This window comes from Schistocerca gregaria, chromosome 3, assembly GCF_023897955.1.
Source record: "Schistocerca gregaria isolate iqSchGreg1 chromosome 3, iqSchGreg1.2, whole genome shotgun sequence".
In the NCBI taxonomy this organism is placed as follows: Eukaryota; Metazoa; Arthropoda; class Insecta; order Orthoptera; family Acrididae; genus Schistocerca; species Schistocerca gregaria.
In genome coordinates, this window is record NC_064922.1 from 460,089,317 (window position 1) to 460,110,498 (window position 21,182).

Genomic DNA, 21,182 nt, shown 5'->3' on the forward strand with positions numbered 1-21,182 from the left:
CACGACTTCTGAGACGGTTAGTTCTGCAGGGTATTTGAAGCAAAAGTAGACATAAAATAAAGAATCCAAATATATTTTCAGTGCAGTTTCCGATAGCACTAAATGAAGGGTCGCCTATTCCAGTATGTACCTTGCAAGCCACAGGGTGGATTCAAAAATAAGCTGTTTTTCTGTGGTTATGCGACAATCGAAACATCAAGAACCAATGTACAGTCAAGGCGTGGCCTATAAGGCAATCATATGTATCTGGAAAGGAAAATGTGAGAAAGAGTCCATTGGTTGAGCGCAATAAACACTTTGCCTCATCTTCATTTCAAGAAGAGCTTCGTGAATAACTTTGTGAAAGCTATGAATAAAGGTGGTCAGACCTTCAATCGCTTGAAAAAAAAGTTCACTAAAGTGACCGAAGCAAAGCTGAACAAGGTGTAACTGTTGAACTTCAAAGAAGTTGTAAACTGGTGATGAACATGAGCGCATATAATCGGTACAGTAACATGTGTGTTCGTAGCACTTATTTCAAAATTGGCATGCAAACTTCTCCTGTTGCTCAGTACTCGCCAGTGTTGGTTTTAATTCTGCTGTGTATCTAGGAAATGCGATGTTACGGAGAAAAGCTGATTTCTACCACTGAATTCAGCACCCTAAATTAAATAAATCCGCCCATTTACGAACCAGCTCCAGAAAAATTAAATTTGTTGACCAGTGTTAATAATTCCAGGTCAAGAGTTACAACAGATTAGAATCTTCTGAAAGAATTCGCATCAGGGGATCCCATAGGTGTAACCAAAGACTGTGACTCGCCCGTCAGCTTATGAAACTGTCCTTTTATTATTGCTTGGATTTCCTTTAACGTCAGCGACAGCCACATTTAGTCTTCACATAAAGGGTATATAAAAATCTCCACTAACGGAATATTTAATTGTTCATTTACCACCTCGTCCGCTTTCGGAAACAACAGGTGGAAGTAAGAAAGGAATGCGAAAATTGATCTTTCCAGATTACTCATATATTGTTTTTATCATGTTATGTTTATTGTATTTTTCATTCTCTGTATTACTGGCGTCTGTAACAAATATAATATCTTTGTCAGGCAGCAACAAAGAGGAGAAAAACTTAATTTAATTTTCTTTCGTCCCTAGTGACAAAGAACTGGATACTTCCGGAACAAAACTTAAAGTAAACACTTAAATGGTACCGAAACAGATGCCAAGAAGTGGCATCAATCATTACAGAAGACTAGAAGCAATCAGAGTGTCAAACATCTAAACAAGGAGAGACGGAACCGGCTCTAATGACTTCGTTGTCAACGGGTCATTAATCCCTCTTCTTTTTTTCTTTTTCACAGATTTTGAAGTGGGGTACATAGGCCTCCACAGAGGGGTTCAATATTTTGGTTTAAATAACAGAAGAGTCCACTGTGTCCACTGTGTCTCCCCCTCGATGCTGGGTTTTGCCTTCCAAACACATCTCATTCCTTACTGATATGGCAAGTTGAATATTGTATTGGACAAGCGTACGTTACTTATCAACAAAATGCAATTGTATGTATGATATGTTATCCACGAGTCTCAGGAAGGAGTAGACACAGTAGCAAGAGTAAATGACGACAGACTGTCAGCCCGTATTAATCATCTTCTAATGCGTGAAATATCACATCCAGTTTATTATGTGTCAATGAGTAAAATCTAATCAAATAATGCTCATAATTAACACAGTATTCCATGTTGCAAGAGATGTTTCGTAAGAAGCTTTTGTATTAAAAGTATCGTCGAGATCTATCATTGACTGACACTGTAAGCAATTTCTCCCATTCGTGAGAGCAAGGTGGGCTGTTATAGAACTTCGTTCATTTCACACAGGCATCTCAGCAGGCTAGTAGCACAGCAGAGGGGAATCCAAATTGAGAACATCTAGGAACACATTTACAATATGAAACCTCCCGAAAACATCGGTTGGACTGGGGGACTCGAACTATCTTAATTTAGTTCTGCGAATATGCTGTCCATTGTCCCAGCCAAAAATAATAATTCCTTCGTCAGTGAGAGTGCAGAGGCTCGGTACTTCGGTAACTCACCGGCAAGTGGCTGGTCTGCCGCTTGATGTGCGCCAGGCTGGACGGGTTGTACGCCATGTTGGCGAAGACGAGCCGCTCCTCATAGTCGTACTCGCACAGGATCTTGTTCTCGCACAGGTAGAAGCGGTCGCCCACGCAGAACCTGCGGCCAAAGAACCACGCACTCCGTTGTAAATTATTCATTAGTTGTAAATAAAATGCCATCTCTACATACAAAAGCTAATTCCCTGATCTACTGACTGACTCAGCATCGCCCAGCCCAAACTGCTAAAAATAGAAACTTGAAATTTGGAGAAGATGTGAATCTTATGCTCTAAGACTCGTTTAAAAAGGGAGTTTTCGAAATTGCAACTCTCAGGTGGTGAAATAGGAATAGGAAATAGGAAATGTCACTATTAGGGCAATTTTGAAGTTAGTTCTGCGAAAAATGGTATTTGGTTTCTCGATCAGAAATAAAAAGAAATACGTGTTTCATCAGCTTTGGAAATTGAAGCTTATGAGGGTGAAACAGTGGAAGAAAGCATTTTTTTTTGAGAATATGTAATTAGTAAAGAACTGCTGGAGTTTTTTTAAAGCTACATATACGGACGCTGGTATTTGACTTCTCAGTTACAAATAAGACAATAAATGTTTCAATGGTTTTGGAAACTGAGCCCCCTTTGGGGTGAAATATGGGATAAGACTTTTACTGGAGCATTTTCAAAACTATCTTTATGAAAACTGAAATTTGACGTGTCAGAAATAAAGTTACGCGTTTCACTGTTTTTGGAAATTCCATTCCTATGGAGGTGAAACAGGGAATGAAAGTTTTTATGGACTTATTTCGCTGTGCAAACATTTTTAAAGCTAAATAAAGGAAAATTTGTATTTGGCTTCTCTGTGACAAATAAAACAGACGCATGTCACTTTCTTTAGGAAATTCAATCCCTGATTGGATAAAATAAAGCGTAAAACTTTCAAAGAATTACTAAAGTATTTTTATAGTTATGTCTGTGAACATTGGTATCTGGCTTCTCTTTAACAAATAAAAAGATATGCGTTTCAGTGTTTTTGAGAATCGAACGCCTAAGGGGGTGAAACAGGAGATGAGGTTTTTTAAAAAATATGTTATTATGAAAGCATTTTTAAACCTAAATCTACGAAAATTTAAATTTGGATATTCAGGAATATAATGAATATTTTCTTCGTCAATTTTTGGAAATTTTAACCCTATGGGGGTGAAAAGGGGAATGAAAGTTTTATGGAAATATTTCACTGTTCAACCATTTTTTAAGCTAAATCTACGAAACTTTGTATCTGGCTTCTCTATTAGAAATAAAACATACACATTTCACTGTTTTTGGAAATTCAGCCCCTAAGGGGGTGAAACAGGGTCAGGCTGAGTTAATGACTCATCATCGCCCAGTCCAAACCGCTGTTGTTAGAATCTTGAAGTTGGGAGAGGGTGTGGATCTTATACTGTAGGCATCATTTAAGAAAGGATTGCCCGAAATTCCGCTCCTGACCGGGTGAAAGAGGGAATGAAAGGTCTTTTGAAAGTACATTTTTGTTAAGCAAATATTGAACCTAGATGTACGAAAACTGGTATTCAGTTTCTGAGTCAGAAAATGAACAGATACGTGTGCCAGCATTTTTGGAAATTCAACCGGTAAGGGGGTAAAATAAGGGGTGATGGTATTTTGAAAATAATAACTAGTAAACAACCACAAAAGCATCCTTAAGGCTACATGTGTGACAACTGGTATTTGACTGCTCGCTTAGAAATAAAAAAAAAATCACGTGTTTCAGAGTTTTTGGAAATTCAACCCCCAAGGGAGTTCAACAGAGGATGAAACTTTTTAAGGAACTATTTCGTTGCGTTCAAAAATTTTAATGCTCAATTTATGAAAATTATTACTTTACTTCTCGGTTAGATAGAAATATTTATTAGGGGATGAAAGTCGCTTTGGAAATATCTCCACTAGAAAGCAAAATGCATGATTCACAAACGCTTTGGACTCCAGCTACCAGAATCACTTTTTGGTCAGGAGTAAATTCGGAAAAGACCATGCTTTTATGGCCTTAATTGGTGTGGAATGCTTAGAAGGTGTTGCAGTTTGTGAACAACATAAACATTGGATTAAATAAAAACAAAAAGTGTGAAGCAGCGGGTGCTAAACTAATCCTACTACATACAAGCGGAAGAACACGAGATCGATATCTGCTTCAGTCTCTGTCATCTACTCAATATCATTGAAGTTATATCGATTAACTATATAACTCAGTCTTAAATTTCTGTAATATATGTATTCATCTGACCCACTGTGCCGCATATGTAATGGCAGAACGTTGTTACATTATATTGTGAGTACAAGGACACTGCTGTGTTTGATTAAATATTATTTATTACAGTATGCCAATTTTGGTGTGATTGCAGCAGCTGTGGAAAGTATATAGTTTTGCATAATATTTCAAATTTTTAAGTACATTATTAGCTTTTACAGAATTTTTGTTTGCTACGTACACTAATTTGGTCTCGATATCCATAAGACATCGATATCTCAGTTGCTATCGCACTACTTTGTAAGTTTTCTTCTTTGATGATTTTGGAGCTATAGTAGATATTATTATCTTTTTATTAGTCATTTAAGTAACTGTTACGAAAGTTTTTGATAATGATGTTTTGTGACAGCTATATCGATAGTTGAGTCAGCGATGTTACAAGGTGACAGGCAGTTTGCTTCTTTGGTGCTCTCTGAGTCACATCTTTGTTTCTATCAGCTGTATCATATTCCTTGTGTGATTAGAGTTTGTGTGGATCTATAACCATATGTAACTTAATCCTGTTGTTTATCAACAAGTCCCACTTATCTAATGCGATTCTTTTAAGTTTAATTATTTGTTTTGTTCTCCTAACATCAACATTCTTTACTCATTTAATACATTTCAACGTTTCCTTGGTTTGTTTTCCTCACCATCAGGTTATTTTATTGCATGTATAGGGAAACAGAAGTTACTGAGGTAATGTAACATTAATTATTTGAGAATTTAAAAACTATGTGTAATATAAAGAAATAATGATGCAGTCATTTCTTGTGAGAAAATGAGACATGTCAAGGGGGGAATGAGCCTGACTCCACTGTTCTTGCTGTTATCATGATGTATTTTTGCAACATAATATATGCTTGTAATGCATAACTCACATTTTCACAATAAACTAAACGTATCTGAACATAAGGACCACAAACACACAAACAAATGTGGGCGTCACTTTCTCACGCTATGCCTCCCACCTCCCCCATGCCCTAATTTCTCACAAGATGCGATTGGGTGAGGACAGAGCTTTTAAATTTTCGAGTAACTAAACTCAAACTACTTCAGCAAATACTTTTTAAGTGCACAATAAAATCGCCTGATAATGAACAGAAAACGCTCGAACCGCGTGGCATTAATAAAATTAAGTAATGAAGAAATGCTGTGACTGGTAGCAGAAGAAAACATGGTATCAGCACTTATGCACCACGGCAACAGACAAATGTTTGAAGTTAATTGGTCTAATGACATTATGTTGTCTTAAATCGCTGTTGGTGGCTGCTGGAAGTCCCAGGTTTGATCAGAGACAGAGTCGAGGAGTTTTCCTCGTTCAAAGCTGTCAAGGAGGTCCCAGGTCCAAACAGTCTGCTATCATACGAGTGCCGATAATTCTTCGCCTAAGTACAAGGTGCTGGCGCGCTGTGCTCGTCAATCTCCCCCTCCTAGTGCCGGTACGAAGGTATCCGTACTCTACCTATAGTCACGCAAATAGCCTAGTCCCGGGCTTGCAACGGCGACTTCTTTTAAACTCGACGCTTTAATCTTTATTTGCTTTACAACTTTTAATACATTTTTGCGCTCCTTCTCGCTAGTTAGTAACGTTATTAACTAGTCAACTGCTTCAGTATTTTATGCTGTGCAAAAACCTTTAGGATATGTCAACTGGTGGTAACTGTAATCTATGCTACTATATAAAAACAAGGCGTTGTTTAACGTTTTCACCAAAAATCGTGAAGAATACTTAAATGAAGGAGTAACATTGTTACCAAAATCTCGAAAAGTTCTTGACCGATTTGCTTCAAATTTTTACTCGATAGTCTAGTAAATCTTCGGATGGACACTGTCTCTGCAGTATATTTTTCAAACATCAATGTACAAGTTTTTTGTTAAGACCAACTGTGAGAAAGAAAATGCGGAACTACTTCAAATTAAAGGCGCTTTACAGTACAACAAGCTACTTCTTTTGCTGGTGATTACTCATCACGGGAAAAAGAATTGTGAAGACAGTACAAGTCAGAATAATCACACTGGCCAACGATATTATTTCTGTGTAGCCACTACAGCAACAGATTCATGGTGTGAAGGACAGAGGCCCTCCACTCCGCTGTTTTCTTCAAGAAAAACTGAAATAAGAAAAATTATCTAAAACGCGCTTTCGCTACAAATAAGCACTTGTCAGTTTCTGAGGCATAATTTCATGATGAAATTCCAAACAACGGGAGGCCAAGCACTTAAATACACGTTCTTCGATCCTGCCTCACAAAACTTTTTCAAAGTAATGAGTGGCTCGCCGATGTCGATCGAACTACTGTGCTGGACGGAGCTGACTCAGCGATTAATTTCCCCATTCTGAATGGACCGCAGTTAACGATCTGCACGCGCGCTACCAGCTTCAGTAAAGCAAGATTGTGGAGCGCGCCTATCCAAATGTGCATTACCGGGAGCATCCCTCATCTGTCAGTACCACCGGCCGCGAGAGTAGACAGTAATCACAGAGCCACGGCGCGTGTCCCCCCCCCCCCCCCCCCCAACCACCCATCCCAAGCACCCCACCGCAGCACTACTCCTCCTCCCCCCCTCGGTCCCTCCTACTGCCCTACCAACCATGCAGCTGCGCAAACACTGGCTACCAGAACAAAAGATCGGCGCCGGCCGCACGTCGGTACAACCACCCGCCCGTCCATCCTGCAGTTCCATTCTTCAGACGGGGCGGCCATTATCGGCGCGGGAACCGCCCACCCCTCGGCTGCCACGGAGACGCGTAATCCAATATTAAACCATAAACAGCGGGGCAGCGGCATTGTGGCGCTCAGATAAGAAGCGAGCGCGTGGCGCGCCGTGGCCTACATAGCGCACGGCGTCGGCGCCGCCGGCGGCCACGCGCCCTTCGCATCCATCAGTGTGACACGAGCTAGCCCATTATCCCGCGGCCAGGCGGGCCAGACCTTTTCATGCCGAATTAGCGGCCACCACGCCGGGACCGCGCAGCTCACGCGTCCAGACTCCCTACCCCAACCCTTGTCAAATGACATTTTTTCTGCTTCTTTTCAAAATGATCAGCAACTACTCAGAAAGGTAAGGTAAAGCCGGCGGCTCATGGCACGACGCAACTAACGCTGACGTGCACGCAGACGGGATATCCAACGTCACGAGACGCAGCGCCGTCGGCACATGGCACCGAGCTGTTTAACGTGATTTTGTGCTCTCAGCTATCTCCAGCGGCAATGATCGGCTTTATTTGGCTAGTAAACCATTCAGTTTTTCGCAAAAATGAACGCACGTAGCTCTTTTAAAAAGCTGATTTCCTTTCTTTACCATACGTTGGTCATGTTGTTCTATCTGTAGTATACAAAAATAAAACATCAATATGCGTGGACATGTAACAACACAAAAATGGCTCAAATGATTCTAAGCACTATGGGACTTAACATCTGAGGTCATCAGTCTCCTAGACTTAGAACTACTTGAACCTAACTAACCGAAGGACATCACTCACACCCATGCCAGAGGCAGGATTCGAACCTGCGACCGTAGCAGCCGCGTGGTTCCGGTCTGAAGCGCCTAGAACCGCTCGATCACAGCGGCCGGCTAACAAGACAAAAAGGAAAGTTATACGTCCAGTCAGAAAGGACATCAGCTTATATACAGGGTGACAATTACTAGACTATGTGAAATAAATTCGTAATAACTTTTGTACGGATTGCTTTAGGAAGTTCTAACTGCACGGCAGGACGCGGGGCATAATGCGAATTGTATGATTTGGTTTAGCGAGGAAGACTAGTTTCATTTGAATTGATTCGTCGATAAGCAAAACTGGCGCATTTGGGCGACTGAAAATCCACATTTCGCGATCGAGAAGTCTCTTCCCCTCAACGGGTAACTGTGTCACATGCAATGTCCAGTCAAGGAATAATCGGTGCGATATTCCTTGATCGCAATATTACTTGATGGCACGGTGACTATCGAACGGTACGTGAAGGCTTTGGAAGATGATTTCATCTCCATAATATAAAGTGACCCTGATTTCAACAAGATGTTGTTCATGCAAGACCTGATCGGAGCAGGAGACAGATGTCCTTGGGGAGCACTCTAGGGACCGCATTCTGCCCTGTCTTACTCAAAGTACACTGGCGTGGCCCTCGATTACCACCATGTTCCCTGGATCTGAACACATGCGACTCCCTTTTGTGGGGCTATATCGAAGACAAAATGTACAGCAATAACCCCAAAACCATTGCTGAGCTGAGAATAGCGATTCAGGAGGTCATCGACAGCACTGATGTTCTCACGCTCAAGAGAGTCGTGCAGAATTTCGCTATTCGTCTGCACCACATCATCGTCAATGATGGGAGGCATACCGAATACGTCATAACCTAAATCCAAATATCTACAGTGACGTTTACATGTTATCTAAAGTGTGTGCATGCCGTAATTGGTAACTAATTTACTTTTTTTTCCATGTAATTCAATAACTTTCAGCCAGTAAGTTCACCAAATCGAAGAATCTTACTTCTGATAGACAGCACTCTGATATTTACGAAACATGAAATAATACAGAAATTATTTCTATCAACATCGTAGAAAAGTGCAACAATCGTTTAGAAAACCCGAAGGGCGAAAAAAGGATATGTATACAGCAGAGCGCGAACCCTCTACCCTATAACGACGAACACTCAGATTCGCATAGTGGCGCCTCAACCATCTACGCTATCATCTAATTTTGATGTAGGTTACAGTCTTCGAATGACCGCCGAAATATTATTAACTGACATTTAAGTATAACAAATCCTAACAAGAACGACATGTTTTCACGAATCTTCAACGCGTCGTTGCCTCAAAACGGCCTACTCACATAACATGTAGGTTATAACGCGAAAGCAACTAGAAACGAAGCTTCTTTAACCACCAATATGATGTTTCCGTCATTTTATTACAAAAAATCGTAACAATAGAGATTCGTTCTCTAGACTTACAAACTGCTGGTACTTTCAAACAGCGTACATTCATAGAGTATAATGTATAACATACAAACCACCAAACATGAACCTCTAGTGAACACGACAAATACAGTAAGGAGCCTTGCTTTTTGCCTGTGACGTAGGGACCGTTCTTGCTTCCTATTTACTTCTACTTTGCGTGGTACATTGCCGAAATATTACAGAGCTTATTTTGTGTTCAAGTGACGAAATGGATCCTCAGCGTGAAATAGCAAGAAGTGACGACACAAAACTCGTAGAGAGCCACGTTCGTGTGCCGACGCCTTTAACATAAAAGTTGTCATAGATCTGGCTAATGATGCACCCACATCAGTGTTTTAATAGGCAGCGTGGTAACTGACGCCTCAAATAACTGTGCATAGTGTTCTCAATTATTCCGCCGCATGACGTCTTTAAAAAAGCTAGACGTTTCGGCAGTATTTCTGACAGTCCTGATATTGTATGAACATAGAGTCTCGCGGCAGTGACGTTGAGCAAAAGGTTATTGGAGTTCCAGCGGCGTCAAGTGATTAAAATGGAACTTTGACTTCAGGGAAGCATTTGACACCGCCACGCACTGCCGATTAGTGAAAAAAAAACTAATTTACTGAGTATCGGAGCACATTTGCGGCTGAATTCAGCACTTACTACCAGACAGAACTCAACAACACCTCGCTCTTGAAGGAAATAAAATCTAAAGATGTAAATTTCCATAATACTCCAGGGAAAAGTGACAGTACCTTTACTGTATATAGTGTATATAAGTGGTGGTCTGGCAGAAAGAGTCGGAAGCTCTACAGGATTGTTCGCGGATGATGTAGTTGTATTAAGAAATTAGCAACGTCAGAAGATCGGCTTGCAGAGTAACCTGCAGAAGATTGATGAATGTTTCATGCTCTGGCAGTTGACGGTTCACGTAAATGAGTGCAACACACTGCTCATACATAGCAAAAGAAATCCATTACTGCACAACTACTCTATGGATGACTAATTGCTGGAATAAGTATCTACAGCCGGCCGGAGTGGCCGTGCGGTTCTAGGCGCTACAGTCTGGAACCGAGCGACCGCTACGGTCGCAGATTCGAATCCTGCCTCGGGCATGGCTGTGTGTGATGTCCTTAGGTTGGTTAGGTTTAACTAGTTCTAAGTTCTAGGCGACTGATGACCTCAGAAGTTAAGCTGCATAGTGCTCAGAGCCATTTTTAAGTATCTACAGTAAAATATCTAGGAGTAACTGTCCAGAGTACGTTAGTGCAGTGTTGGTATTTGACAGTGTCTCTAAAGTTCGATCCAATGTTGGTTCGGACATGCATGCCTGTCCAACGGAGGCACTGTTGACAATTTATAGTCTATTTCTTCGGTCATGCATGTATGTTAGCAGGCACATGGCAACTAAATTTCCTTCGGCCATGCATGTGCGTCCGGAGGAATATGACATCGAACTTTAGAGACACTATCAAATACCGACACTGCACTAATGGAATCTGACGAGAAAACTAAATTTCTCTCTGTGGGGGATCACATATTGTGAGAGCACTACGGGAAGCAGGCAAGGGACGTACGGAAGTTTTGGTCTCTCCGTGAAGCGAGTTCAAATAGCCGAACTGTTATGGCGACTGCTCGCGTTACCAAAAAACAAATGGTAGGAAAAGCAGATGGCGGACCGAGTTACAGAAAGAATGTTAAAGAAATGAAACCCATTCACGAACGAAGTGGCTTTCAAGGGGCTTGGATGACCGATTTATATTGTATTGTATCTGGAATCTCTGAGAACTAGGACTGACAGAAGAGATAGAGAAGATCCGACATAGAGCGGTGTGTTTCGTCACGGGATCATTTAGTTCGTGCGAGAACGTTAGAGAGACGCTAAACGAACTGCAGTGACAGACGTTACAAGAAAGCTATTTTACATCGTGGAGAAGTTTGTTATTGGAATTTCGAAAGAGCAGTTCCCGGGAGAGTCGGAAAACACATTTCTTCTTGCCACATACATATCATGAAATGATCACGACGAGAAAATACGAGAAATTAGAGCTAATGCAGAGGCTTATTGACAATCATTCTTCCCACGTGCTATTCACTAGTGGAACACAAATGGTATATATAAAGACTATGTACAGCGGAAGACAAATCTTGGTCATCAAAGAAAAAGATCCAGTCAACATGTTTCCAGTCATCAACAGATCAATGTCGATGCTGACGAGCCCAGGCGAGGCGTAAGGCTTTGCGTAGTACACTCATCAAGGGTTCACGAATGGTCCTTCGGCTCCGAAAGCTCATATCGATGACGCTTCGTTGAATGGTACCCACGCTTACACTTGTTGATGGCCCAGTACTGAAATCTGCAGATATTTGCTGAAGGGTTGCACTTCTGCCACGTTGAACAATCCTTTTCAGTCGTCATAGGTCCCGTTCTTGCAGGATCTTTTTTCGGCCGCATTGATGTCAGTGATTTGATGTTTTGCCGGTTTCCTGATATTCACGGCACACTCGTGAAATGGACGAGCGGGAAAATCCCCACTTCATCATTACATCATTACCTCGAAAGTGCTGTGTCCCATTGCTCGTGCGCCGACTACAACATCACATTCTAACTCACTTGAATCTTGATAACCTGCCATAGTAGTAGCAGTAACCGATCTAACAACTGCACCGGACACTTGCCGACCGCAGCGTCGTGTTCTGGCTGTTTACGTATCTCTGTATTTGAATATGCATGCCTATGTCAGTTTCTCTGGCGCTTCAGTGTATTTATTGCCTGCAGATGCTTGTTACATGATACAAATACATAGACAATAGCACAACCATATATCTTATTTCCGCATCTAACTTATTTCTAGTTACTACTAATCACAATCTTGTTTTCTTTTTTCATATTTTTACAGTATTTGCATTGTATTCTATCTGGGATCTCTAAGAGGTAGGACTGATAGAAGAGATAGAGAAGGTTCCAACGAAGAACGGTGCGTACGTATTTGTATCATGTGTCAATCATCTGTAACCAATATATGTATGGATATGGGCTTTTGGACAAGATGCTGTGCGTTTTTAAATATCTTAGCGATTACAAACGTTTAAAAGTGGTGAGATTTACCCACTTGACATCTTGTGCATGAGGTCAGCGTAAAATGAACATGTTTTACTACAACAAAATGTTGAAGTTGACAGGTAGGACTGTTGAAAATGATTGTATTGAATAAAAAAATATTTTGTGTAATATTTGCTTTTGAATTGTTTTCAACACTTAAACTAGATCACCCTTCAGTATTCCCACACTGAGAAAATTCAAAGATTGGTGACAACAAAACAATCCGAAATTAGATGTTAATGAAAATGAATACTGTAAACCAAAACGAACAAGATTTCGACTAGTAGCAACTGGAAGTAAGTCAGATTCGTATATAAGATGTTGCTGTTGTTGTGGTTTTCAGTCCTGAGACTGGTTTGATACATTGTCAAAATAAGGAAATAAAATGAAATACAGTTTCCCAATAGAGTAAAAAATCTCTCAGTAGCTGGCCAGTATCCTCAAGAATGGGAATACAAATGTCAAAAAACAAGATAAATCAATCATCAGAATCGCCAGATGATGATCGAAATACTACCGAAAAACTTCACCATGTGGACGACGCTGCATGCCTGAATACCCGAAAATTACCTTCGAATACTGACTTTCCTTCCACCTTTACACGGGATCATTCAGACCGTTATAGAGCTGAAATTGAAATTGTAACTTGATTTTTTTTCACATACAAAATGGATTCCACAGATGTAAGTTACAACAATTGACAAACAAATTCTGAATCAGAAAGTCCATCATATCGGCTAAATCAGACAATGAACGCTAACAGAGTTGAAGAACACTTCGTCCTTTGTATCCTTGAAAGTACACACTACAACGAGCGAGCGTTCTGCAGGTAATTAAGTATTAGAGGACAAACGACAATACAAGTTAGGACAAGAAAATTTCTATTTTTACTGCACGTCTCCCTAGCGGTAGGTCGTCGATTCATTCATTTCAAAGGATAGGTTGTGAAGTTCCAACGCGAAGGAATGTAGCAAAGCTCTGCAACGACTGACCACGCTTTTGAAATGATGAATGCCTTGCCTTGGTTCAGGCAGCGATAGGATTCATTTTGTCGGTTGAACTCTCCAATAGGCACAATATTTACAAGAAAACTCATGCTCAGTTGAATTGGGATGGAAACTGACATGATCTTCTCAAAGGAACCATCCCGTCATTGTCCTCACACGCGTTCAGAAACCATGTAATTCAAGATAGCTAATGTTGAAGTTCGCTCCTTCCGAAGGCGAGTCAAGTGGTTTAACCACTGCAGCGCATCAGCTGGTCGGTGTGTGTCATTTTGAGTTCACCACCATTCCAACTGTTACTTGTGCAAATACACACGTAAACGTTGATACGAACTCCGATCTCACACAAAATTGTAAAATTGTCTTCCAAGGTACATACTTGCTTATCCTGGAAACCGCCGAAAGCCTTAGTTTAATGTGATAAACGCCAGAGCAAGCAACGTGGCTCCTCTTTTCATCAGAGTCCACAAATTCCATCGCTGTTCTAAGTAACGATATCGACGAACACCACGGCTTTTTGCGCTGTGCCTGAGTGTTGATTTATTACGAGATCTCGGTACAGTGGACACGGCGCCACTGTATTATTGCCATCCCACAGATGAGTGTAGGCAATTCGTAAAATTGCTGCAGGCATTTAATGACACTTTTCCATGTAATGTTCAGTTCGCAATCAAGGACTGCCATTTCACTACATTACGTCTGATCCACTGAGCCCAAATTGCATGGTATCCGGTAGTCGCTGAACTGCGCGATGTAATTAGTTCTGTTTTATTAACAACGGCGCTGTGGACACATTCAGAATTCAAAATGTATTGCTGCCACTGAATATGAAAACCAGACATAATTCTGTAGAACACTGTTATCAGCGTTTTAATCAAAACATGAAATTTTTAACTGTTAGCTCAGTATAATTATGAAGGATCATGAAAGGAATACAATATCGAATGAGATATTCTGACCCAACTTACAGGAACAAAGATGCAAGATATCGGGCTAGAAGACGTTACTCCAGGAAGATTTATCGGTCTTGAAATTCGTTACAAAATATCTAGAAAATCCTTGCTGAGATTGATGTTCTAGAATACGATTTGCGATTTTATTTTCAGTGTGAATAGGGTTTGGTGACCCGAAAATCGTTCATCCATCTGGATAAATTCGCTTTGTCGATGTGTAATATTCACGTAAAGCTCTGAACGGTCTTTCGCTGATCAACTTGAAAACACAAATTGTAGGATATACTCAAGGGGTTTGCCATTCAGTTTTATGTGACAGCGAATTCAATGTAAAAAGCAATTATATAGTATTCTAAGGTCATTAGCTAAGACAAAGTACGGGCGAGAAAATCTTTGCAGGATCCTGAAAATGAAAGAAAATCCTGCTCAACTTCAACATTCTTGCGTAAGAAAAAGTTACAGCTACGTAAGTACATAAGCAATCAAACCACATTATCAAAAGCTGACGAGGTCTACTGGAAACTTTTCATCGGAAATAACCATGAAGAAAAAGTATCATCTTCACAATAGCTGAAAGGAATAGATGTTATAACGGGATGGCATACAAAATACACCACAACATGGAAGGAAGGTAAAAACCGAAGACATTATAAACAAGAACAATTCGTATATAGTGACACATAACACCCAATACTCTCTCAAGCAGGCAAACTCATCTGACAACATGGACAGAAAACGGCACATCGCAACACATCACAGGCAGCTCATCCACAAAATTAGCAACACCTTTAGAAACCACAGAATTAAAAGAGTCTTGATAAGGAACTGCTTTAGTAAACTCAAAACATACTAAAAAAAGGTAGTGATGAAAGGCAAATGTGTTTTTGTTTTGCAAATTTCTGCGAAATATGTGTAGTATTCTGATGCGGTTCTCAATAACTCACGACAACGCAGATGAAAAAGGATTTCCCAAAGTTAAAAATAAGTGATAGCAAATGCAGGGCGCGATATTTCGTTACACAAAAATACGATGTGTTAACCCGCCTACTTAATTCACATTAACATCTTTTAGTTGCAGATGAGAAAATACCACTAATATAACAGTTATGCTACGGGAAATGTAGAAAAGGTTCCGCATAACCCATTAATGAAAAATTAAGGTAATGACAGCAATCAACAAAAATTGTTTTTACTCTTAATTTTCGTACATTACCCAACGCAAAAAATGAACTGAATAAAGAAAACACAATGACGAGGAAACGAAGGTGCTAAAACGTGTTTTATTCTACATGAAATGACAAAAGTTTTGCGTAATAGGCGGACCTTACACCAAATAATAAATGCAATAGTTCAGAGATCTACGATTTAAAATATAGCAGCTGCAACTTCAGATTTATTGGGCTGGGTGCAATAAATTTTAATACGAGCTCGTACTGAAAAGTAAAGCCATGGAATTTTTTATGTAAGAACCAGATTAGTCACCCCAGCAACGATTACATTTCACGTAACGATGGACCGTTTCTCGATGCCGTCACTGCGGAATTTTTGACTTCGTTTACGGAGCCAAAACCTCACCTCTGCTTGCACCGCCTCATCACTATCAAAGTCAGGCCCCTGCAGGTGCTCTTTAAGTTTTGAAAACAGATGAAAATAGGATGGGGCAAGTCCGGGCTGTATGGAGGATGGTCGTTGTCAGTGAAACCACGGCGTCGGACTGTTGCAAATGTCGCAGTTCTCTTGTGTGGTCTGACATTGCTATGCTGAAGAACAGAGTATCCATGTGTGGATGAACTCTTCGAATTCGTGCTTTCAGTTCTCTCAGGCTCTGGCACGCACAGACATACTTCCGTCACAGACTGCCACGTCACAAGCAACAATTATGGGCCCTCTGGCGGCAAAGGGTGGCATCTTGCGTCAGGGAAGCGGAAATCGAACGAGAAATATGCATGACTTTTTAATACTTCATCAGAATAAAAAATGCGGAGGTATTACTTCTCAAAACGCCCTTGTATTAGACACAAAGAACACGTACGGGCAATGAAGAATGAGTGTACGCAAGTGACAAACTGCAAGGAAAGATGGAATCTTCGGATATATACCCACACTACATTATAGTAGTTTACCTTGAATCATTTCCCATTCGCCGCACAAAGCTATATGTTATGGAAGGCTTAATAAAAGTCACAAACGTCATCGCAATAAGGTCCCTTCCTATATTGTTGATCACGAAAACCGCAACGCCAGGAAGGATAACAAATAACGAAATTTTACTTATTGGGCATACACAGTAGCGAAGGAGGAATACATGAGTAATTTACTAAGTGATTTAAGCGAATGCATAGTGCGGAACATAGGACACAGATCTGCTACCTGTGGCAGAAAAAATTACTGTAGTCCAGCTGAGCATCTGTTCGAAGTGGATTTGGATTATGACAGATGCGGGAATATTACACGCTGCTTCAACTCTGTGCTAGATTACGTCAGTTAGGACAGCACGAACAGCATTCAGTCTTTAGTTATTTTATTGGAAGGGAGCTGCACAAATGCCTCTTACAAGCGGACCGCACCTACTCATCATCACCAGTTTCGTCCAGGTTTGTCTTATATCCAGAGCTTGGCCAGAAGGGAAAGTGAGAGAAGTGGGAGCTCCAGATGTCCAAGTGTTTACAAAAAGAGAGCATTTTTGGCGTCGGTCTGGCGATGCATGAGCCGTTCATGTTAGTGTGGTTTCCAGCTAGCGGCTGACGTAGTACAAAACGGTTATCGGACGGTCGTTGGATCGAGTCCCTATGCAGAAACTGTTTTTGTTTTGAATTTTAACGTTATTTATACCGCAAAAAAATCGATACAGAACTCATTATACCGTATTTATCAACATTTTCATAAAAGGCATGAAAAGGAAAGGCAAAGGAAAAATAGGAAACCACATTCCCAAGAAGGAATTGTAGTTACAGCATCCATGAGGACGCTGCAAATAAACTTCAAGGAAACGATTTTAACACACACACAACTTCGTATACAAAATCAGATCGTTTTATTATTATGAAGCTGACGATTTACAAGTCTCCTGGCTACACCCAGCAGTCATTTTCTCGGCATCTTTCACGCGCTATGAAAGGCGCCTTTTCGCAATTAGACTACGCGTTTCTTTTAAAATTTCTGTAGAAGAACAAACTTGGTTTACATTCATTAGAGATTCTCTCTCATCACGTTTTGCATCAAATCACGCGTAACGCTGCTCAAAGGTGAAAATGAAACTAATGTAGTACCGAGTCTTGTACGGTTAATTACAGTCCCGTCTTGAAAAGTTATTTGCAGAGTACTCGTGGACGCCATAAGTACAGTCCCTTCTTAGAAATGTATGTGCTATCCCAAATTTTCTTTTGTCTTTCCTTTTCATGCTTCATATTAAGAAATGCTAGATATTAATCATTTTCGTTTATTTCCTTTGTAAGTAACGTAAAAATTGAAAGTAAAATAAATTAATACATTATTATTAACAAATCAGGTTCGCCAAGAACGCTTGTAACTATTATCAGTTTGAATAGGTCTGTGTTGTCATCAACGGATCTCGTAATATACTGAGAGAAGTACACTCCTGGAAATTGAAATAAGAACACCATTAATTCATTGTCCCAGGAAGGGGAAACTTTATTGACACATTCCTGGGGTCAGATACGTCACATGATCACACTGACAGAACCACAGGCACATAGACACAGGCAACAGAGCATGCATAATGTCGGCATTAGTACAGTGTACATCCACCTTTCGCAGCAATGCAGGCTGCCATTCTCCCATGGAGACGATCGTAGAGATGCTGGATGTAGTCCTATGGAACGGCTTGCCATGCCATTTCCACCTGGCGCCTCAGTTGGACCAGCGTTCGTGCTGGACGTGCAGACCGCGTTAGACGACTCTTCATCCAGTCCCAATCAAGCTCAATGGGGGACAGATCCGGAGATCTTGCTGGCCAGGGTAGTTGACTTACACCTTCTAGAGCACGTTGGGTGGCACGGGATACATGCGGACGTGCATTGTCCTGTTGGAACAGCAAGTTCCCTTTCCGGTCTAGGAATGGTAGAACGATGGGTTCGATGACGGTTTGGATGTACCGTGAACTATTCAGTGTCCCCTCGACGATCACCAGAGGTGTACGGCCAGTGTAGGAGATCGCTCCCCACACCATGATGCCGGGTGTTGGCCCTGTGTGCCTCGGTTGTATGCAGTCCTGATTGTGGCGCTCACCTGCACGGCGCCAAACACGCATACGACCATCATTGGCACCAAGGCAGAAGCGACTCTCATCGCTGAAGACGACACGTCTCCATTCGTCCCTCCATTCACGCCTGTCGCGACACCACTGGAGGCGACGGCCAACACCGCGGTTCCTGGTGTGTCCGCTGTGCCGTGCGTGTGATCATTGCTTGTACAGCCCTCTCGCAGTGTCCGGAGCAAGTATGGTGGGTCTGACACACCGGTGTCAATGTGTTCTTTTTTCCATTTCCAGGAGTGTACATGCTCTTGACAAACCCGCAAGCCACATACTGATGTTGAGTCAGTTTACAATGAAAAGTAGCAAGGAACATCAGCATGTCTAACATAAAATACCACAAACATAAATCATGTTAAGCTGGTCACCTCTCGACGAACCTGATTTTTAGCAATAATACGACAATTCATATCACCCCCAAGAACAGTTGACACGGTGTCAGATATATACAACGCGTTTCAAAAAGAATTACCTGCCTTCGAAATTATTTGTTGATAAAAGCATAATACAAACATCGGATGAAGTGCAAAATAGAAAACTTTAAAATCTTAGCTATGCTATTACAAATGCTCTGTGTGTCCACCAGCTGCAGTACAAGCAACACCTGGATGAAAGCTGAATTCGTCATAAACTTTCATAATATACTGTTTTTACAGGAGCTGTGGTGGCTGTTATTCTGTTCGTCGCTTCTTCTGAGTCAGGTTCCGTACCAGACTTGAAGCGTGTATAGCCGTTGCTGGTGGTCATTTTGAACACAATCTCTGATGGATGTTTTGGGTGTTGTGTGATGTCCTTAGGTTAGTTAGGTTTAAGTAGTTCTAAGTTCTAGGGGACTGATGAACATAGATGTTAAGTCCCATAGTGCTCAGAGCCATTTTACAATCTGTGACAGTCAGTTGTTTCGTTACTGGTGAAAATTAACAAAATTAGTTTATGCACTTGTGTTGCTCTTCACTGTGTGCCACCACAGTATTGTCGCAGTGCACTCAAGGAACACACAAGCTCATAACAAAACAACATCGTAACTAGCAACAACGCAGGCTGAATGTCACAAACAATTGTAGATGCGGAAAGTTCTCAAAATGCGGTATCTGGGAAAAGATGAACACTTGAATCCTGCATGAAACATCACTCACATTATAATTTATCCTATCTTTAATCTGTTAATTTCAAGAGCCATTTTTCCATTTAACAAAGTGTAAGTTAGCGCCAAAAATGCACTTTGTACGTATTATTACAGTCTGTTTATTGGCTATTTTCTTCCCTTTTCTTCTGTATATTGGCTTGCCAACAGCTTGGACGCATGAGCTGTTAAGCTGAGTTTGCGATAGTTCTCGCACTAATCTGCCCTTGCTTTGTGTTTTACCTTATCGTCATATGGCAGATTCCCAATTTTCTTCCCTTTTCTTCTATATATTGTTTTGCCAGCAGCTTGGATGCATTAGCTGTTAAACTGAGTGTGCGACAGTTCTCGCACTTATCTGCCCTTGCTTTGTGTTTTACCTTATGGACGTACTAATTGGTCTACTGACGAATCAAGACATCGGCGACTGCAACTAGAGCGCCTAGAATGCGACACCTAGCCACTGTGGGCAGTACTCGGGCCTCGTCTTCCACCCTCAGCCACTGCCGGCAGCCGGCTCTGGCAGCCACGCCCTCCAGGACGCGTCACCCGGTTTTCCCGCCTCACCCTCCCCCCTCCACCCCGCGCCCGTAATTCAATGCCCAAATATAAATAGCGCGGCGCCGGCTAATTTCCCCAGCGAGCGCGCATCAAATCAAGTTGCAGTCTGGCCGCCAGCTCCTGAATATTTGAGTTTGTCATCTCTGCGATTTTTATTACGAAATATATCACCTGCCCCAGAGCTGAATAGTTACCAAAAAGGATTAAAACAGCATATCGAATTGCTTAATCACGCATGCAAATTTATTGAGTGAAATCCCTGAAGAAGTGGACGAACCTAGTTTCGCGTAAACTGCAGATGCCACCGGTGTACTTGTGCGTTCTGCCACATATTGAACATTTGTACTGCATATGGTAATGTATTAATTATGTTAGAAAGAGCGGGCTTATTGTACCAGAAACAACCCAAGAGGTTTCCTCTCTTTCATATATGCAAGATCAATAGAGACTGTAACACGAAAATCCCTGTTCACATAGCTGCTATTGAGTACCTTCACCAATAAATAATAGCGTATGGCAATAAAATCTATAGTAATAACAAATTTGTAAAACGGTCGTGTCTCTCTCTTTGTTTATTAGAACTCTCTAATCTCCAAAACTACTACACAAATTTTCATGGGGTTTTCGCTGGTAACTTGAGAATAGCTTGGGGCACGATATAGGATTGATTAAAAGATATCTTACTTGAAAAATTTTTCCATATCACAGTTATAAATGCGCAACTAATTCTTGTCTGTTTCGTTTAACCTACCCGCTGGGCTGATTTCGGTGCAACTGGTATGGAGATTGCTTGAACCTTGACGAAGAATATAAGCTACATTAGTAGGTTGTACAAGAT

At 41.2% G+C, this 21,182-nt stretch overlaps 1 protein-coding gene across 3 annotated transcripts in view; it reads right to left on the bottom strand.

The window, feature by feature from the left end:
• The window catches only part of LOC126355204 (LIM domain only protein 3-like), a 295,646-nt gene that overhangs the window by 15,797 nt on the left and 258,667 nt on the right, over positions 1–21,182 (bottom strand). For all 3 annotated transcript variants that reach the window (XM_050005436.1, XM_050005439.1, XM_050005437.1), the window contains one exon: positions 2,075–2,216. In XM_050005436.1, the coding sequence (XP_049861393.1) occupies positions 2,075–2,216 (142 nt within the window). The remainder of the gene's footprint in view (positions 1–2,074; positions 2,217–21,182) is intronic.